Consider the following 22,766-nt stretch of genomic DNA (forward strand, 5'->3'; position numbering starts at 1 on the left):
AAAGTAACACTATAGTCCGAGTAAATTCATTGTTGGTGCAGGTCCCAATGTCTACCAAACAGATAGAAATTGAAAGCATTTTCAGGCTTTCGTTTAGTACATAATAATATCAAGTATAAAAAAATGACCGATAACGTTGATTTGTTTTTTTAGTTAAATCATATACAAATAAATAACTAGATAATAAATAAATAAATAAATATATTGTTTCTGTTCACATTTCAATTTCTTCTATCTAACGAACATTTTTATATCTTAAAAATATTTTATTAAAACATAACAAAGAAATGTTCTTGCATCAGGTCACCAAAACCCACAGCTGGGCTATTTTGCTGTTTAGAAGGATAGATAATTAATAGATGTACTAGCGTGTCGATTTCTACTACCGAACTGAAATCTAAATCTGTTGTCTCTATTGATAAATAATCTAGATCTATCTAAAATAGGAACCGATTCACTTCACTAATAACTTAATGCTAATATTGAAGTCTTTCAAAATACCGAAAAACAAAACAGGAAAACTAAAATCAACTGGGCCCTCTCAGTGACAAAGGAACCGCTCCAGGTCCCGACCCATAATGTCCAATTGTGTCGTTATTTGATGGCACAACAGAGATGACCATGCGTTAGCTGTGTGGTGTCCGAAGTTCTGTACTGTAAAATGACCACGCCGAGCGGCGACAGGCACAAAGAGAAAATTCTCACTGCCATACATATCGAGGTATACATTTCTGTGTTTGTATTATCGGGACAATAGATCTACATGTATTGTAAGGCGAGTCGCCATTCTTTGAAACCGCTACCAAATACAAACATTTTTTTTCAAAACTTTGACCAATATGTAAATGTGTAATCTTAACAACCATCTATTATTACCTGAAATTGACCTTCGTGACAAACTGTATTTTTTAAAACAATTGTTTATAAATGTAAATATTATTTGTTCCAATAATTATTTATCTGTCTTGTCATATGTTAGTCAGTTATTAATGCTATTTATATATGATATCGATGCGTCTTTCAATTCACGCCCGTACTCGGAATATCGCACTCACTCTCAGCATGGCATCGGGGCGCGGTGCTGTCAGCATGTAGAGAGAGCGCTCGACCAATCACAGCTCGACTTGTCGTCTTCAAAGAATGCGTGTTGTATTGTAAAAACTAGGATCAAGTTTAAAGCAAAAACAGTCGTGCGTTGTTAATTCAAAGGCAAATGAAATGGAACCCAACAGTAGTGCTTCTATGAGTCTTGGAGACGCTTTGGTACATAGTACAGGTAAGTCGTTTTCTACATCAAAATCTTAGCTAAAGTAGCACTGTCGGTAGAGGCGAGGACGTTTTATAGCGGTTTGGGCACCTTTGCTTGTAATTTGAGGCGGTTTGGGGTGTATTAGGCACAACAACACTGGTTGGTCTTAGCTTTATTTAATTTATTTCTCTTATCATGAAATCTTTGCTTTTCAATTTTCTTCCATTTACAACTAACAGGTCTAAATGCGGACATACTGGGGCTGCGGGTCTCACTAATTAATTTAATTTCATCTGACTTTGGGTAGCTTATAATTATTCAGTTGGCTATTGATCTGTAATTAATTGAAAGGTTTTGTTTTACACGTGCTAGCTAGGATACGTACGATTTCATGCAAATCGTTATATCTCTATTTCTCGCTAAATAATTCCCATTCTACCTCGTAAATTCTGTAAAATGAGATCATCTACTGGAGACACTAGTTAGTTGTCCGTGTTCTCACATGAGTTATAATTATGGTTATTCGCTGTCAGTTTGTGTGGAAGTATAATGTATTCATTGTACATAATGTATATACGTTTGTGCTTTCTTATGTTTATAATTAATGGAAGTAATAGATGAAATTAATTTATTGGATTGGACATCGATAAAAGGATTTAATGTGTTATTATGGAGTTAAAACAGGTAAGTAAATTAACAGTTTACAGGGAGATTTGATTATATCGAGAATTATTATTGTAAAAAAACATATCAAATTTTAATTGATAATTATTTTTGTTTTTACAAATTGTGTAAAAATTTACGCAAGGACTCTATTTCATTTTTTACCAATATAAGTTTGCTGTTATGTTGATTAATACTGACTAAATTTTTACATAGACTTTTTACACTTACTTTCCTGTACTGATTTTGAATTGAAATCCGCACCACAGAGTTTTACTCTGTCATATGCAATTGCCAACATAAAATATTTTTGCTAATTTGCTCACAAAGTAAGCACCTATCATAGCATTTAGCCTTTATCATCAACATGGTTTTATCACGTTGTACGTGATCGCTACCTGGTAAAAATAATGTTCATCCTTTTCAGTGAAAACTCTTTGCGACTTTTTTTACGAGATTTTTACTGATCTTACCGTTGTTGTTGTCGGATACTTTACAGGGAAACTCCCGTTTAACAACAATACTATTTTATTATTAAACATGTATATTTTTATGGAACAAATATTATAAACCAACAAATTTTAATGATAAAACATTTCGAGATTTAGATTGAGATCGAAATTGAGTTAGTCTGCATTTTAAATTGGATATAGCATAGAAGGAGACAATTAAATACGTTAACAATTATATTAAAATTAAATTAGAATACTCTTGTTGAGTTTAAACTGAGGCCGTTTGAAATGTGCAGGTATGGAATAAGATGTTTTAAGATAATTTCGCTGAAGATGCTGTAATACAAGCGATCGTTATACACCTGTAATTAAATTTCCACCTGTTAGGAATGAAGGACGAACTAATGGCGGGAATGAAGGACATGCATCCTTCCAAGGACTCTTCCAATGGGAGCGTAGGAACACCGGACAGCATCAGCGACTCGGATAAACCTTCCAAACAAAAACGACATCGGACACGCTTTACTCCGGCTCAACTCAACGAACTGGAACGGAGCTTCGCCAAGACTCATTATCCGGATATTTTCATGAGGGAAGAACTAGCATTGAGAATCGGATTGACGGAATCCCGGGTACAGGTGAGTCTACAGTTGTTGGACATTCGACAGTTTAAAATGGACGTGTAGCTTATTTTATAACCTCATACTCTTAAACATTCCATAAATATGTGCATGTTGTTTTCACTTTTATAAATACGCACCCATTAAAATATTTTATAAGATATACACACCTGAAACCACAAAGAAAAGTGTCCTATTACTATAATTATTTATAACTGTATAGATTTCTAAAAACTTACACTAACAGATTTGATAAATACGTAAGAATTTTACGTACGTTAATATTTATCATTGCATACAATAAAGATTGCTGATATATTATCTATTAATACATAAACTAAAAGCGTTAATAAATGTATACGTTTCATAAATTGACATTTATAAATGCATAAGCATATTATGTAAATATTATCATGTACCCATGCATTTGTACACACACTTTAGATATTTCGTACTAAATATATAGTTTATTACATTTATAAACAAATACACTGCTTTTTAAAATATAGATTTATAGCTACACAATACATCGATTAAGTGGATACAAATGATAAAGTATAGAATCTATAAATACATTTGTACATGGTGACACATATTATACAAATTTTCTACAACATTCATGTACATAAAACGTAAACCTTTGTTAAACGTATTGATTAGATTTACTGGTATGTATAAACATTCAATTAAAACTACATTGTATTGATAAATTTATAAACATTTATATAAATAAGAGTAAAGTTTGATTATAGAGATAGGTATATGTAAACGTATATACATTATACTAATAACCTAGTGATTGGTTACTTATAAATGAAATACATGAACATTTATATACAGAAAAATAAATTATTATTTATAGATATGTACATGAACTTCCATATGTATTAAAGTAAAGCCTTATTATAGAGATTGGTTTACGTATGTAAATGAATCTAATAAAGCTATAGAGCTTGGTTATATGAATATACAATACATAAACATTTACATATTTATAGATACGTGGTGTAAACATTTATATCCATAAAGTAAAGACTCATTATATCCAAATATATAATTATATAATAGATAAATATATAAGTATACACCTATTAAAAATATATACTTTAAACTAGGGGCGTGGTCCCTATCGCACGCCCGATCCCTTTAATAAATCACCAATGAAATATATTGGTATAGATAGGAAAATCGGCACTATATATTTAAGTCTGAGTAGCATCCTTACTGAAAATGATACAAAATAAATAGTGGTCTTAATTCTAATCTGAGCCGCTATACAACGAACTGATATTGTATGTCTAAATGGAACTAGAAAGCTCTGAATTAGATTAATACTCAAATATGTTAGTAGCATTTTAAATCTATAAACAAACAAACAAATAGATTAATAAATACTTACATATATCTGCTGAATGCTACAATTGAATATAAATAATTTCGTTGATAAATAACAGATACATGTGTCATATTTAAATAAGTGTCTTCTACACATTTTTTTCTGATTCCTTTTTGTATCATTTATATGTTATATATATAATTGAAATTGACAAATAAAACACAGTTTTAACTATCAAATACATAAATAAGAAATGAGCATTTTTTCATAAATGATATAATATCAGTTAGTAATAATTAGGGGAAATAAATGAAAATATATGATAGATAATCAAACGTTTTTAAAGTTATCATGATAAATGATATATATACATTACTAAGTAGATATTGTAGAGATTAATGAAAAGATATGTTATTATCAGTAGATTTCCTAATTATAATAAATCTACGATACAAAAATATTTGTCAAATGCCTGTTGGTGGAAATATCTGATCCAACCTAAGTCAGTTGATTGGCGATTAAATGTATGGCATTGTAGATATATAGTGGAATGAATAAATGAAATAGGAGGTCGTTACTAATGGAAATATAATGGCGTAGATAGTTTAGTTTTTATTTCATCCAAATGCAAAACAAGCATATAGGGAACAGTACAAACATTTAAACGCCCCGTTCTACATTGCTGGGTGGAAATGGTGTATAAATCAGAAATTCAAAGATAATAAATAAATAAATAAGGTTTAAATTCTGCTGGCTTAGTGAAATGCATATAAATGCAGAAATTGTACATATTAAGTAATAAAAAAACCATTAAAACAACAAACAATTTCAAATACGATATATATTACGTACATGTAGTAGAAATCGGTAAATTTAAGATGGGTCCCAAGGTAAGAATGAAGAGTCTTTTTATGATATGTATTAAAACACAACTTGAATAACTTGACCACATCTTTCCATCAGTCAGGACGGACTTGTATCTTCGATAAAAACCTTATACGGATTAATAGGTGTTCATAGACAAGCAATGTCAAATCACATATTAAGCCAAATTATATAATATTAATATTATTCAACTCTGGCGGAAAATAATACATAATGTTCACATCCGTAAAGTTTAGTTATCAAAGGAATTTAATTAATGTATAGACCCCTCATTAATTACCGGACTTATCAAACGTTCAAAAATATACACCCTTTAAAAATCTTACTGGGTAGCTAAACAAACAAACAAAAACAAAAAATTAAAAAGAAAGCAGGTTTCTCATCGATAAATTGTGTAGTATTGGCAAATTTTATCGTCATTGAATACCAAGCCTAAAAGGTTAAACAAAGTAACCTATATCTAAATCAAACTTAACATTCGGTAACCGAATTTCACATCGTTTAACAATTAAAACTTCTTCTTGATAAAGAGCTACAACCAGGGAAACTATCAAAGAATATATTATAGATTAAATAAGATTTACCTGGTCAGCAATAAATTAAAGATTTACCTGGAGCGAAAGATTATATAAGAATTACCTGGTCAGCGATAGATTAAATGATATTTACCTGGTCAGCGATAAATTAACTTATTAGATTTACCCTGTACCTTGTTAGCGATGAATTAGATAACATTTACCTTGTTAGCGATAGATTAAATAAGATTTACCTGGTCAGCGATAGGTTAAATAAGATTTACCTGGTCATCGATGGATAACATAAGAACTTCCTGGTCAGCGATAAATTAAATAACATTTACCTTGTCAGCGATAGATTAAATAATATTTACCTGGTCAATTTACCTGGTCAATGATAGATTAAGTAAGATTTACCTGGTCAATGATAGATTAAATAAGATTTACCTGGTCAATGATAGGTTCAAAAAGATTTACCTGGTCAATGATAGGTCCAATAAGATTTACCTGGTCAGTGATAGATTAAGTAAGATTTACCTGGTCAATGATAGATTAAGTAAGATTTACCTGGTCAATGATAGATTAAATAAGATTTACCTGGTCAATGATAGGTTCATTAAGAGTTACCTGGTCAGCGATAGATTAAGTGCCAAGCCCCTTCATTCTTGATTTTTGTTTTGTGCACTGAACAAAACATAGACTTTTCTATCAATTTTGTCCACTGAATACGAATTGCTCTGAGTTTAAATTGATATCTACATATATAATTAACCAAGGTTAATATATGTATCTTGTTTAACTGAAAGGTCTACACATTGGGTAGACAAACATACACACGTTTGACATATAACTCACCATCACACCCTTAGTTTGTTAATATTCTATTAGAGAACGACAGCTGCTTGTTGACAGGTGCAACCACGTGAGTGTCAAATATGCTGTAAAGATATACCTGTTATGTTAACATGTCTCATTTACAGTTTAACCTCACAAACACCTGTTGACGATTGCATAAAATTGTTCTCTTCTCGAGAATCTTATCAATCAGGGAATCTGCAAGTATGTATTAAGGCGTGGTTGGTTTTAGAGAATATACCTGCAGAGAGAGTGTCTTACAAAGTAATCATGTTTAAATCTGAAGTACTTTTATCATTTCATGATCTACTATATAAGGTAAGATGGTAGGTAAATCATTTCACCTCTTTGAGATTAGACATGTATATTGTGGTACATCTAACTAAGATTTTGACCTTTTTTATAACTACTGATGATCATAACATCCTTTTGGCACAATGTAGTAAGAATATTTTATTTTGTTGTGTTTTTAAGAAAGTTACAACAATAGTAATGAAACTCCTATTACATCAATTTCTCCATATGAAATTTCCGTGAATAGTAAAGACGTTCATCAATATATTATGAGCGTCATCTTTGCGGAAGGCAAACATTTATATTGAAAGACACTGTTTCCGGTACAATTAGTTCATATCGGTACTGTACAGTGCCTCTTTCTTCAACAACTTGGGTCCAGCGTAAAAGTGTATCAGTTCTAGAAAAAGAAAAAAAAAATTGAAGACGAATACTCTTGTATTGATTCACATTCACTTTAGTCTTAACCAACTAAACCTCCTTATTTTAGCTAAAAAGAAACACATCAGGCGATTTCATTGATTATTTTTATCGAACTCCTTCACCATATTAAATCGATCTTATTGAATTACCTGCGTTAGGTGAAAACAGATTAAAATGTCCGTAGACCTGTTAGTTTCATAACTATTTAATCCAATACACCTTCTGTAACATATCCATGATTTCTGTTATTAGTAAATAATATGTCACGCACAAATTGTCAAATAAACTCTTCGTTTGAACGAAAAATGGTAATGCGACTGTCCATACACGCACATTTGCAATTGTCTGAAGACAATGTTCGGACTATTTTGAAAACGAAAAGAATGGAGAAAAAAATACCAATTAACTGGTTTTGTCATGCTTTAAATATAAATACAGTATTTTCACGGTCAATTTGCTGCAGTGTTTTGTTTCTATTTTGTTATATTAACGCTAGATCTACGTAATTAATCTTAGTGTTATCGACATCAAACCAAGACACTATCTAATATTTCCACAAACGAAAATTACAGCATTAAAACATGAAAAATTAAATAAGTAACGCAAGGTTTAAGATTATATAATACATGTTTAGTAATCACAAAAATACGAATAACGTTTAAGTTTGATGAGAAATGAATACTAGACAAACTCTAACAAATAATCACAGTTTAACGAAAAACTATCAAAGTTTAATGACAAACTATTTCAGTCTCATGACAAACTTTTACAGTTTAATGTCAAACTATCGATGTTTAAGGAAAAACTATCAATGTTTAAGGAAAAACTATCAATGTTTAAGGACAAACTTTCACAGTTTAATAAACTATTACAGTTTAATGACAAACTATTACAGTTTAATGACAAACTGTCAATGTTAAATGACAAACTATTACTGTTTAATGACAAACTATCGATGTTAAATGACAAACTATCGATGTTTAAGGACAAACTATCAATGCTAAATGACAAATTATCAGTGTTTAAAGACAAAACACCTCAGTTTGATGACAAACTATCACAGTTTAAGTCCCTCAAAAGATTTCAAGGTAAGATGAAATATTTAAAAGACATAAACGGTTTTATAGCTCCGAAACAGTCTTACAATATATGCCAGGTCAAAACAATTTTTGAATAAGGAGTTATATACCTACATGTATATGCAAATATAGCAAAAGTTGCGATGTCCGAAATTAACATTGATATAGAGCTTCATATAATAAATGTTTACACACATCGAACAGTTCAGATTATCCACGGAACAGCTTTCGAAATTTGAAAGAAGTTATGCGGAATACCTCGTACATGAAGGATTTCTGGCTGTACCTGGTGTTGTTCATTCTGGGGACTTTCCCTTCTGTCCTTAAATAACAAACAGTTTCGTGATAAATAGTCAGACTAAAAATGTAATCTAACGCAATGCTGTTGAAAATCCTATCACCAACTTACTTACTTCAAAACAAATAAAAAAAACTCTTTCTTCAATTGTCTCAAATTCATTGGTCGCTGACCGACTTCGAATGCTTAATATGATGGTCTTCGACATAGCAAAAGATTAATTGATACATTATACTTTAAATGACTTCACAAATGCGCTATCAAAGTGAAACTTGATTTTGAGAAGAAAATAATCTTTATGTTTATTAACTTCAACAAAAATATTGAGAAATGTCCTTTTAACAGTCGAAAGGAACACCCCATGCTATTGTAGGTTGTTATTGCGTCGGTATAGTTTGTTGTCTCACTTTGCAATGTTAATTACGCTGGATTTATGTTTAACTGTTATGATAATCTCTCTTTCTTTCGTGGTATTGTCTAATAGTAAACCTACATAGCAGGTCATCTGAACAGAATAGGTCATTGGTATATCTAAACAAGTGAAACACTGATTTTATTGTGTGCATATATGCCACATCTCGATAGGATATCAGCAGGACAGCGACACCTTTTTATCATACATTGTATATGATTAATGTATTGGCTAGTCCAATGTATAGCCTCCCGTGTTAAGAGGAAACAACTTATTGTGTGCAAATAAAATGTACAATTTCAACTTTTATATTTATACCGAAGGCGATAATAATTACACTAATATATTATAATAATGTACCACCTATGTTGTTGAAGATTACGCTAAATCTGTGGATTTGTTATATTGAATAATTACCAAATGTGAATTTATTCCTGGGTGCTGGCTATTGGTATTAGTTCGCTAGAAGGCTTATATTTTTTTTAATATGATATTGCTAGTAAGTCGTTAGAAATTTATATTGAAAATCGCGATATTGTTTATACTAAATCGCTAAAAACCTTATTCATGTATTGAAAATTGTGATAAAGCTGATTAAATTCTTCCTTCATATTATAAACACTTGTTGAACAAATTCGAACATCACTGCCTTTTTTTCTGACCATTTTTATTAACACTTGTTTTTTAGACGTATTTTAAGAGGTGAAATCGATGTATGTATCAGCAGAACTGTATATTCCATGCTTACTCGGTTTTCTTCCTTCGGTCTTCTATGATCGATGACAAAGGTTTATCATCCATTAACGATCGAGAGTCCGACTCTACTATAAGTACAACAGTGGCCATTACTGAAGTACCACAGGACCTCAAGGTTATTTCACTGATTATATTCACGAATTTTTTACCCCAATTATTAATTTGAACTGTTTGATTAGACAATCTCATTAATCCAGTAAGAAGAAAGACACACTAACTTATTCATTATTCTCATTTATAAAAAACGATCTACAAAGATTGTGCATTAGACTTGCATGTAAATAGCATAATTTAAGTATTCCAACTTAATCACAGCCGTTTTGCTGTTTTAGATACGTCAGCATGCTAGGTACAGTACCAAGCGAAAATGTCGATAAAGCAAATGTCATTTTCCTATCTAGACTGACCATTGTCTCTAGAATATTAGACTTATATATAATATCATCTTTATAATTTTAGTCTCTAGGATATTAGGACTTGTATATCTTCAATGTTTTATTCACTTTCAGCCTTACGGCTCATAAGCATACTAAAAGATTACATTATATAATGTACAATCATTAATATATAATACAAATTAACGAAAGATGGACAGCATTAATAAAATTACTTTACATATACAGAAAATCTATAAAAAATATATCATATTTAAAATAAATATTACAGTAAGGTTACAGATGTTCTGGCATTTCTGAGCGGCAATATCGAATGGATAAGTGAGTGGCGTATACAATAGTGTAGTCAGGGGATAGACGGCTATAATGTTGGTAAACCTAGAAACTGATATGAGTGAAAACAAAATTAGCTTAAGCTGAGATCTAGAACGTGCTGTAAAACACAATTCCAAGTACTTCCCTAAATTACAAAGCTCTTTCCTGTTACGTACAGACAACAGCTGGACAGGTTTATATGAAGATGGGCGATTCCAGTAATACATTTTAATGAACTTTTTTCGATTATCTTTATAGAATGGACATATTAAAACAAAATATGTAATATCAGCTTTATATCTTAGTCTCTTGGATATGACAGGGATTTGAAATAGAAAAAAATAGTGTAAGGATTTAGCTGGACCAGATTTTTAAAAAGTTTAGGGCTGGTGGTCAGTCTACTGTATATCTACTAAGTATCCTGCCTTCATATTTTCCTTCCAGTTTTGTTTAAACATATACATGATAAAACACAACATCATCTCATAATGACAATAGAGTCTAATGTGAAAACATCAGTTGGAATTTGATCAAATAATTAAATACATTAAAGTTTAGTAAATAAATGTGAATGTGGTATTTGGTGCTTCGATCTGGCTATAGATGTACATGTATATTATATATTGTATAAGGTATTAACCTTAACTAACATAAGTAAACACGTGTACATGCTATATTAGTACTGAAAATCTGTTAGATTGAATTAGGAAATTTTGCACAGTAAGAAATGTCGATGGAAAGAAAAGCATCTCCAGACAGTAATAAACTTAGTTATGTTACATATGTATATGGTAAAGTGGGAATATACTTTGAGGGAATTAAATTTCTTTTAGACTGATGATCATTCTGTGAACTACTTTCATTCCCAATGTAGCATGATAGATTTGACCTAAACGTGTTCCACTATAGAAATAGATTGGTAGTTCCGGATGATCTTTTTAGATAAGTTTTGAGACAAGAAAGAGATGAATTATTACGTATGCTTATTGGCAAATTTTTCGAGCAGGAACAATATTACCACAGGTTACTTGTGTATTATGATAATGCATTTTATGAAATTGAAATCCTTCCATTTTGAAATATAGTTAACGAATTTCGACTACTCTTAGGTATGTTAAATGTGACCTGCTTCTTTCTACATTGTATATCCCAATAAAAACTTTAAATGTGTACTATAACCAGACATAACAATGATTATCCCTCAGGTATATATAGTAGTTCACAATAAACATGTAATGTTCATATATAGATCGAAATGCATACCAATACACAATCGCGTTACCTTTAGAGGAAGTCCCCAAGTCTTTGATGTATGCCGCCGAATTTTAATGTATACCTAACCTCAATTATTTCGGAATAAATATCATTTGTTCCATTGTTCACTGAAACGATCCAAAGTGAGAAAAAATCGGTTATGTCCAGTCTGGCTTTACTTTCAGTATTGACCAGCACGTATCGACCGATGACCGGGACACCATGTCCAAATATGTCTTTGTTATCGTTACAAGAATTATTGAGTAATTCACACGGACAAATGTCTTTCGTAGATCTCTAACGAATCGGCAAATGGATACGTAATGTGTCTGTAGGCAGTAGGTGTAGGGACCTGATCTCGTTGGTAAATATTACAGGGCAGTACAACTTCATCCGCAATTTATAAAGGATCACTTAAGTCCTGTCGCCATGTATTTACACGTGAGGCAGGACGGGGAGAGAGAGGGTGTGGCTCTTCATGATTCAAACAAACTTCACTGGTATTAAGATATATCTCTTTTGTACAATATTAAGAGGGGGTGGGAAGAGGGCTGAGGGCATAGGCATTAAGATTAAGAATAAGATATCCATCCGAACTTTACCAGCACTGGGTGGTTTATAGGTGACGGGAGAGTGCTGGTAGGTGACAGGATATGGAAACGGGACCATTTAGAGGAAACGGGACATTGCGGGTAGGGGTCAGGATATGTAAAGATACTGGTCCTATCCATTTCCAACGCTTTGTTAGCAGCAGTTGGGTTGGAAGGGCGGACACTGGACTTGACAGGATGGGAAAATAAACTATCAAACCTTCTGACATAGGTTAAAGTTGGTTGTTTGTAAACCTTCAAGGTTTTCATTTATTGCGTAGTTGTGTATTACACGTTCACAGGTTTGTACAGTATTCGACTTTTCACATACAACGGAACTTATAACTACTGAAGTTGTATAAAATAGTTGGTGACTGTATGTACGATTTTATACTATTTTAATATTAGGGGACATTTCAGTCTATGAGTGGATGTTTCCGTCCGGTGTCTGTCTTTCTTAATTGTATTTAAATATTTAAACAATTATATTGAGATATTTCGGAGATACGCAAGCATGAGTAGATCTGCGATTTACGGCGTTTAACAAAACTCATTTAGTTAACACAATGCAGTTTTACTGACCGGCGTTTAGTCGTGTGTGTAGTGATGTTGGGGAATGAGCTGAGTGTGGATGGGAGTGGTAACGAGGAGTGTGGGGAGGGAGGTTGGTGAGTTTGAGGTGAGTGGGGATGCAAGTGGTAACGAGGTGTGTTGGGAGTGAAGTTGGTGAGTATGAGGTGAGTGGGAAATGGAGTGGTATAAACGAGGGATGTGGGGAGTGAGGTTGGTGAGTTTGAGGTGAGTGGGGATGGGAGTGGTAACGAGGGTATGGGGAGTGAGGTTGGTGAGTTTGAGGTGAGTGGGGATGGGAGTGGTAACGAGGGTATGGGGAGTGAGGTTGGTGAGTTTGAGGTGAGTAGAGAATGGAGTGGTATCGAGGGATGTGGGGAGGGAGGTTGGTGAGTTTGAGGTGAGTGGGGATGGGAGTGGTAACGAGGGTATGGGGAGTGAGGTTGGTGAATTTGAGGTGAGTGGGGATGCGAGTGGTAACGAGGAGTGTGGAGAGTGATAATGAGGGGTGCGGAGAATTGGGAGAACGGGAATGAGGGGTGCAGGTGTTTTATATTGTGCCATATCTAAGAGTGTTCATATATTCGATTGGCCACTTAGAAGGTACGGTCTGCTAACATTCAAACGAATCTTTCTTCTGGTTAGTTTAATTTTTACAGAAATTGTGAAATTTAATAATTGAAATATTTTTTGTTATAGAACACTCTGTACAAAGCCACAGCCCTTGTCCATTATCGTGAGCTATGGTTCCTTCACGCAATACCGACAGTTTAATTAACATAGAAATGATTATATTTGCATCCAAGATGCCGAGGCAATTTAGTTTTGACGGAAATGTAATTGTAGAATTAACTTTTCCCAGCTTTCCCCCATATCGGAATACTCCGGAGGGGGATCAGTTGACGGAAAGTCGACAACGGAAGGGAGTAGGTTCCTGGGCGCGGATACAGCATTGCGTGCTCGGATCCTGTGTTGTCAGGTGAAGTCCGATGCGGGTTTGCGCGTGCCTCCTCTCGGGATCCGCGCGTGCGAACATATCTCGTGTCATAGTGTTTGTAGAATCAGTTATCCAAATAATTGACTGCTAATTTACTTCCGTCAAAATAAATGAAATTGTGAATCGTAATACCGCGTGGACGTCCACAAACCCCATAGAATTGGAGGTGTAAGCTAAACCAGACATTATGTAGCTGAGTGTTTAGTTTTCTCGACATAATCACACAGTTTCTTTAGCCGGGTACTTTGAATAACGTTACTTCTATACAGTTTATACAAACACCTAATGGGCGATCAAAGACGGCCATTGTATGCTGTGTTCAGCTATAGTTTGAGTCAATAACGACACTGGTCAGTTTCCAAGACGGTAGTGGACAATCAGTGGCCATCTGGTCATAGACAGGTCAATCTGTAGATACGACCTATTGAACAGAAATGCGAATCATCCTAAAACTACCCGGATGGGAAAGGAATGCTTTGTACTTGTCATCGTTTCTAAAACTAAGGACAAGGCAAGGGAAATTGATTTTATCTGTTCTCTGTACATCTAGGTTGGTGAAGAGAAATAAGATAAAGTTTTAAAGTTACAATGATGAACCAGATAGTCGACACATTCCTGCCGAGGATGTAATTGAAGTTTTGTGGTGAAAAAAACAAATAAAAGATATTTAAGTACAGTAAGAATGACAAACGCCTTTTTATAATTCATTTTTTAATTATGATTTTTAAAATAAATAAGATTATTAATGGAAATAATTCGAGTTGATTATTATTATTGATTTAGATTTTCGTGAAATAATGCTATCGTTATTTATACAGCAGTATTGTAGACGAAGCCCCGCATTAAGAACAAGAACACAAACGATGAAGTGAAGTCAATTAAATTCAAACCAAAGATTTCTATTCAATTTCATTCTCATTCACTATAAAATGTGCCGGGAAGCATACTTACATGTACAATATACAATGATTATATAATATCTGTGGTCGGTACAATATACTCATTTACAATACATGGATTTCTGGATTCTGAAAAATGCAAAGTTGTATATACCATGCTTGATCTTGATATTAATTTAATATTTGATAAGTTTTGATATAGAATGATATCGTTGTAACAATAGTCACGCATAGTGGCGAATGGGCCCACCACCCGCATAAGGACAAATAGAGTTTAACGTTTAGGTAAAATTATTACATTTTTACAAATGCAAAATCTAATCGTCACTACTTTTATCATCTCATTGTGTTTGACAATCAGATCGGTTCTTTCTTGGAGTTCCGAGTGGATTTTTCGGTCAGATCGTGGAAGTGAAGGTAGAATAGGTGGTAGGTGTTTGCATTTCTGTAACATACTTTGCAAATGTTGAAAACAGACTCATTTCACACAAAAAAAATGTAACAAAGCTTACCAGGTAACAGGCAAAACGTTGAAATAGTGTTGAGTATCCAATTAAAAATGGCACCGTCTTGTGAAACGTAAAATATACTACTGATTCCCGCGCTTTTACGCTGTTACAAAGATGTTTTTTCTCGTTTTTGGTCTTTGAAATAAAAAATAGATAAAACAAATCATATGAACGATATCCCGTTGAATACAACATATATTTCACGAGTATCACAACAAATCAATATTTTTCACGAATTTATATGATTACATTAATGCTATCTTTAAAGATGATGCAAGGATGCATCACAAAATGCATGTACATATATGTCCATCAGATGTTTAAAAACAGCAAATACACACAAATTATATGAAAAGTTAATATAGTCGTCGTTAGTTAATAGGATGATTCAGAGGACAATTATGTTCTTATATATCACATTTGTATGAAAGTTACCTAACAGGATATAAACGTAAATTACAGGTTAATGATAGTAACAGTTCGGGTTACACATGATAGGGACTAACAGTTCGGGTTACACATGATAGAGACTAACAGTTCGGGTTACACATGATAGAAACTAACAGTTCGGGTTACACATGATAGGGACTAACAGTTCGGGTTACACATGATAGTGACTAACAGTTCATGTTACACATGATAGGGACTAACAGTTCGGGTTACACATGATAGGGACTAACAGTTCGGGTTACACATGATAGTGACTAACAGTTCGGGTTACACATGATAGGGACTAACAGTTCGGGTTACACATGATAGTGACTAACAGTTCGGGTTACACATGATAGTGACTAACAGTTCGGGTTACACATGATAGTGACTAACAGTTCGGGTTACACATGATAGGGACTAACAGTTCGGGTTACACATGATAGGGACTAACAGTTCGGGTTACACATGATAGGTACTAACAGGTCGGGTTACACATGATAGGGACTAACAGTTCGGGTTACACATGATAGTGATTAACAGTTCGGGTTACACATGATAGGGACTAACAGTTCGGGTTACACATGATAGGGACTAACAGTTCGGGTTACACATGATAGTGACTAACAGTTCGGGTTACACATGATAGTGACTAACAGTTCGGGTTACACATGATAGGGACTAACAGTTCGGGTTACACATGATAGGGACTAACAGTTCGGGTTACACATGATAGTGACTAACAGTTCGGGTTACACATGATAGGGACTAACAGTTCGGGTTACACATGATAGGGACTAACAGTTCGGGTTACACATGATAGGGACTAACAGTTCGGGTTACACATGATAGGGACTAACAGTTCGGGTTACACATGATAGGGACTAACAGTTCGGGTTACACATGATAGGGACTAACAGTTCGGGTTACACATGATAGGGACTAACAGTTCGGGTTACACATGATAGTGACTAACAGTTCGGGTTACACATGATAGTGACTAACAGTTCGGGTTACACATGATAGTGACTAACAGTTCGGGTTACACATGATAGGGACTAACAGTTCGGGTTACACATGATAGTGATTAACAGTTCGGGTTACACATGATAGGGACTAACAGTTCGGGTTACACATGATTGTTACTAACAGTTCGGGTTACACATGATAGTGACTAACAGTTCGGGTTACACATGATAGTGATTAACAGTTCGGGTTACACATGATAGGGACTAACAGTTCGGGTTACACATGATTGTTACTAACAGTTCGGGTTACACATGATAGTGACTAACAGTTCGGGTTACACATGATAGGGACTAACAGTTCGGGTTACACATGATAGGTACTAACAGTTCGGGTTACACATGATAGGGACTAACAGTTCATGTTACACATGATAGTGACTAACAGTTCGGGTTACACATGATAGTGACAAACAGTTCGGGTTACACATGATAGTGACTAACAGTTCGGGTTACACATGATAGGGACTAACAGTTCGGGTTACACATGATAGGGACTAACAGTTCGGGTTACACATGATAGGGACTTACAGTTTGGGTTACACATGATAGTGACTAATAGTTCGGGTTACACATGATAGGGACTAACAGTTCGGGTTACACATGATAGGGACTAACAGTTCGGGTTACACATGATAGGGACTAACAGTTCGGGTTACACATGATAGTGACTAACAGTTCATGTTACACATGATAGTGACTAACATTTCGGGTTACACATGATAGGGACTAACAGTTCGGGTTACACATGATAGGGACTAACAGTTCGGGTTACACATGATAGTGACTAACATTTCGGGTTACACATGATAGGGACTAACAGTTCGGGTTACACATGATAGGGACTAACAGTTCGGGTTCCACATGGATAGAGTCTGTGTTACACGATATTTAAGTCTAGTTGTGTATAGTTCAAGGCCATTCACGCCTGCATCTCAGCATCCATCTTCGTAAAGATATCACAGTTGGTGTTGTCAGTTCTAAGATGTGTTTGACACACACGGAGAATGAATAAAGAAGATTATTCTATATAAAGTGCATGTACAGAGTGGGTTGTTTGTAGTTTCAATTATGATTTCTAAAAATCCAAATACATAAGAAGTTTTTCCTTTCATTTATCGTTCCACATTGAAATACTTGATGTAATATCAGATAGTTACATATCTATCACAATGATGTGTCTTCCTCTGGTGATATTTTACAAATGAACCTTTTACAATTTGCTATCATAGTGATTTTAACTGGTAATATTATTGTCATTATAACATAACCCTTTTTCTTTCCTTCCCAATAACGCACTAACCTAAATTCTGTTCCTCAAACTACAACACGCCACCTTTCCACCAACATCACCGTATCTACCCTAAGCTTTTCTTTCCTTCCTGAAGTCATGTCAGTTTTCCCGCCGACTGCGTGGCGCGGACTCGGTGGTGTCCCCTGACGGCCACTACCGATACATCATATAGCCTGACAGCAGACGAGCCCAGGACCGATATCAGGTCTTGTCAGGACTGTAGACAGTTTGGCCCGACCCCTTGGGACCTCGATAGTCCCGTGTTGCATTCATTTCATCTTTAGCTAATTTCATTGTTTATAACTCGTCCTCCCCTGACCACGGCGGAGACGAGACTTGCACGCGATTTGACGATTTGTCCAAAATCACTATCTCTTATTCTGTCATCGCGGTCGAAAGTAAACCCCGTCAAATTCATGGATACACGCAACTTTACATAAAAGAACAGTTAATCTGTATGTGGTGGGCAGTATTTCATCGTTAGTATGCTCCGAGGGAATATTTTGTAAATTTTATTCCTCTTCATCCCCGGAATTGCTTTGGATTTTTGGGGAGACATAGCCATTAGGCGTATTTGTGTAAGGAGTGCCCCAGACGTCGAACATATAGTGATGCTTAAGGCTTCTTTATGTAATTTATTCTCAATCGGCATTGCTCCAAAGTGATTCCCTGTGTTTGTAATAACCTGTAGAGATTCTGTCTCTTTATTCAAGGACATATTTTCTGCTTTAATTGCTAATCGTAAAAAAATATGTAGATTTTTTCCGTTTTGTTGTAGACCTAATTTCCTTGTATGAATCGTCCTATTACAACATAAATAAATTTGATGTATTAATATAATATTACTTCAAAGACTGTATTGAACTATTATTAAAACATTTAAATGCCGTAAGTATTCATCACAAAACGATTTTATAAAGGTTTCTGGCATTTGCTATGAAAATTAATCTTTTCTTCCTTACTGTTAGACATACGAGTTAACAAATAGGTAGTTTCATGGATGAATATTTAAAAATTTATTTATCATATTTTCAGGTTTGGTTTCAAAACCGCCGTGCCAAATGGAAGAAAAGGAAGAAGACCACCAATGTATTCAGAACACCAGGAGCTCTGCTGCCTTCCCCTGGATTATCTCCCTTTGGACCAATGAATGACACATTTTGTACATTCCATCCATCAGACACGAGGTGGTCCGGAATGTCAGGAATATCCAACATGGGTTCCCCGATGAACGGAAACCCTCTGACACTATCATCCTCGTTACCTCGACAAGGAATAGCTCAGTCTGTCGGTCCACAGATGTCAATTTCCGGACTTGGTGACGTCACTCTGGGAAACAGTATGGGCATGAATGGGGGTGCGGGTATATACAGCACAGGCTACGGTATGACCCCCGCGAGTTGTTCGTCACAACTCACCGGTTCGTCCTCACCGACGCTCCCCAACACTCAGATGTCGTGTGGAATGCAGGAAATGGGAGAAACCTGGCGGGGTTCGAGTATAGCCACACTGAGACGGAAGGCGTTAGAACATACGGTCACTCTCACGGGATTTAGATGAAAACAATGCAGAACGGACATTGCTATTTTGTGACGTCATGATTGGATTTATATACATATATCTGTGACATCGACATTTTTATGATTATCTCAAACAACTTAGTTGTGACATATACATTGTACTGCTACTTAAAAGCATAAAGGTCGCCGTACCAACGTAGATGTGACGTCAGTTCATACAACACGTCACTTCTTATGACATCATGACGTCACTGACACACAAAACAATCTTGCCAATATTGATGACGACGGTGCAATGGAGACTAGAGTGCTACGTGTGGTCCTGTGTATACATTGGTTATGTACTGTATTTATTATTGGTCGGAGAGGAAATTGGCTTCGCACGTGGATCTGGGGGGATTTATATCTCAGACTCATGGTATCACCATGATCTGACTCATAGTGTTGGATGCTGTACTCGTTGCTAGGTAATCAAACATCCGTTGTTGCTAAGTGACTGAAATCATTCCTTATTACGAGGTAACATATAATTTCTCGTTGCTAGGATACAGATGTCAATCCTCGTTGCTAGGTAACTATTTGAAATTATTTCTTGTTGCGGGGTAACATATAAAATTATTCGTTGCTAAGATACAAATGTCAATCCTCCTTGCTAGGTAACCACTGTGAACTAACGTTGCCAGCTAATTGTTTCCCTGGGGTTGTGCAATGGACGATATCGTAAACTTATAAACTTATGTATAGTCAAACATTCTTGGTGTATCATTTCGACCTCAGATACACATTACCATAGAGGGGACCATAGTTGATGGTATGTTTTGAACACTTTTTGGAAATATTGCTGATTTCATAAAGTGATTAAAAGACCTTTCATCCAACGTTTATTTTAACATAAGGTCCAACCACGTCATTACTTGGTCCCAAACATATTTATTCGGTCCCAGTCCATGTTAACTAGGTCCAAGTCCATGTTTACTAGGTCCAAGTTCATGTTTACTAGGTCCCAGTCCATGTTTACAAGGTCCCAGTCCATGTTTACTAGGTCCAAGTCCATGTTAACTAGGTCCCAGTCCATGTTTACTAGGTCCCAGTCCATGTTTACAAGGTCCCAGTCCATGTTTACTAGGTCCAAGTATATGTTTACTAGGTCCCAGTCCATGTTTACTAGGTCCAAGTATATGTTTACTAGGTCCCAGTCCATGTTTACTAGGTCCAAGTCCATGTTTACTAGGTCCCAGTCCATGTTTACTAGGTCCAAGTCCATGTTTACTAGGTCCCAGTCCATGTTTACTAGGTCCAAGTTCATGTTTACTAGGTCCCAGTCCATGTTTACTAGGTCCCAGTCCATGTTTACTAGGTCCAAGTATATGTTTACTAGGTCCCAGTCCATGTTTACTAGGTCCAAGTCCATGTTTACTAGGTCCAAGTCCATGTTTACTAGGTCCCAGTTCATGTTTACTAGGTCCAAGTCCATGTTTACTAGGTCCCAGTCCATGTTTACTATGTCCAAGTATATGTTTACTAGGTCCCAGTTCATGTTTACTAGGTCCAAGTCCATGTTTACTAGGTCCCAGTCCATGTTTACTAGGTCCCAGACCATGTTTACAAGGTCCCAGTTCATGTTTACTAGGTCCCAGTTCATGTTTACTAGGTCCCAGTTCATGTTTACTAGGTCCCAGCCCATGTTTACTAGGTCCCAGTTCATGTTTACTAGGTCCCAGTTCATGTTTACTAGGTCCCAGTTCATGTTTACTAGGTCCCAGTCCATGTTTACTAGGTCCCAGTCCATGTTTACTAGGTCCCAGTCCATGTTTACTAGGTCCCAGTCCATGTTTACTAGGTCCCGGGACATGCTTACTAGGTCCCAGTACATGTTTACAAGGTCCCACTTCATGTTTACTAGGTCCCGGGACATGCTTAGTATGTCCCAGTTCATGTTTACATGACTTGGTATACTTGAATAAGTAGACATATATGAATATTTGATTGCCCAATATGAAATGCCACGAAAAAGTGGTCAGCAAGACTGATACGTTTTTCCTGACTTTACCAAGTTTAGTTTATTTTGTCCGTCCAATCAACACGGTTTTAATTTTATATTGTGTCTACTGGCACAGAACGTTCATTCTTAACATGTTTCTGAGATCATGCAAAAAATAATGTGTTCTGTAGGAATCTGAATTTAAATGAGCAGACTATTAAAATATTTGGAATGACAAAAGAGCCTGAATTACATCACGCTATACCACCATTACCGATGTACACGATGTTTAGAAAATATTTAAATTGATACTTGTTAAAACCGATTTGGGGAATAATGGAAGTATTGGTCTTGTTAAAACAAGTTCCTTGTAAATCATGGCGAATGTGTAGAATGGAGATATTAAGTTATTTATATTATGTTTAAAGTTTATAGATATTGTTAACTTCAGTGTATTTTTCACTCCCTGCAAAATCATTGAATTGGGTTATGTAACAGACGTATATAATGATAGTGTTGGCCTGAAGGCCATATTAATGTATTGTATTCTGTCACTCGAACCCAATTTACCTCCATATTGTTTAAAATATCACAAGTTATAGTTTGTATTTTGTATTTTTTATTCAAATGAGAATTAAACGGTATTTACTTTAATAATCACTATACATTGTATGGAATATATTATAATACGAAATATACCGCAGTTCAAACAAAACTTTCAAAAATACATATTTGAAATTGATTATGAATTTTTAGGTTCACTTTATCTTCACGGAGATGAAGTGAATTATCTCCGATTTTTTTTTTATTGAAACAAGGATGCGTTGTATACTGTATAATTAATATAAAATTCATTGTTAAAACTCTTGGTGGATATTGTATTATATGTGTGTCAATAAAATTAGCAGATTTCTTTATAGAAAAGATATTTTTATTTTTATGATATTTGTTTGTGTTTCGTTTGATCAAGCAGTCTTGAATGTTGTTGCTTGACAAACCGTATTTAAGCCGGATTTTATAATCGACACAACTCCTGTAAACACACTAATTTAATCAAAAAGAAGAGAAGCTTGTTTAATATGTTTTATAAAATACTAAAAGTTATAACCATTCTTCAAAAGTTTGAAGTTTTCCTTTTACATGTAAGTCAC

General features: G+C 34.8%; 1 protein-coding gene across 3 annotated transcripts; it reads left to right on the top strand.

Moving 5' to 3' along the window:
* Positions 1-1,077: 1,077 nt before the first annotated feature.
* On the top strand, positions 1,078-22,534 carry LOC117334116 (homeobox protein orthopedia-like). Of its 3 annotated transcripts, XR_004534036.1 has the most exons (4): positions 1,078-1,276; positions 2,752-3,002; positions 19,150-20,592; positions 20,824-22,534. XR_004534036.1 is itself a non-coding variant. In XM_033893574.1 (3 exons), exons 1-3 carry the CDS (start codon positions 1,219-1,221, stop codon positions 19,672-19,674), a joined length of 834 nt encoding a protein of 277 aa, XP_033749465.1. In that variant the 5' UTR covers positions 1,078-1,218; the 3' UTR covers positions 19,675-22,534. The 3 variants fall into 3 exon arrangements, 2 of the variants coding, with proteins under 2 accessions (XP_033749465.1, XP_033749467.1); XM_033893574.1 differs by having other exon boundaries at positions 19,150-22,534; XM_033893576.1 differs by lacking the exon at positions 1,078-1,276 and adding an exon at positions 1,460-1,933 and having other exon boundaries at positions 19,150-22,534.
* Positions 22,535-22,766: the final 232 nt, after the last annotated feature.

This window comes from Pecten maximus, chromosome 9 (assembly GCF_902652985.1).
Source record: "Pecten maximus chromosome 9, xPecMax1.1, whole genome shotgun sequence".
Classification (NCBI taxonomy): Eukaryota; Metazoa; Mollusca; class Bivalvia; order Pectinida; family Pectinidae; genus Pecten; species Pecten maximus.

What these genes read in the sequence shown, in the direction of transcription:
- LOC117334116 (XM_033893574.1), top strand. Translation starts at nt 1,219, where the DNA reads ATGGAACCCAACAGTAGTGCTTCTATGAGTCTTGGAGACGCTTTGGTA. An exon ending in CGCTTTGGTACATAGTACAG is followed by an intron (nt 1,277 to 2,751) that starts GTAAGTCGTTTT and finishes TCCACCTGTTAG; the next exon opens with GAATGAAGGACGAACTAATG. An exon ending in TGACGGAATCCCGGGTACAG is followed by an intron (nt 3,003 to 19,149) that starts GTGAGTCTACAG and finishes TCATATTTTCAG; the next exon opens with GTTTGGTTTCAAAACCGCCG.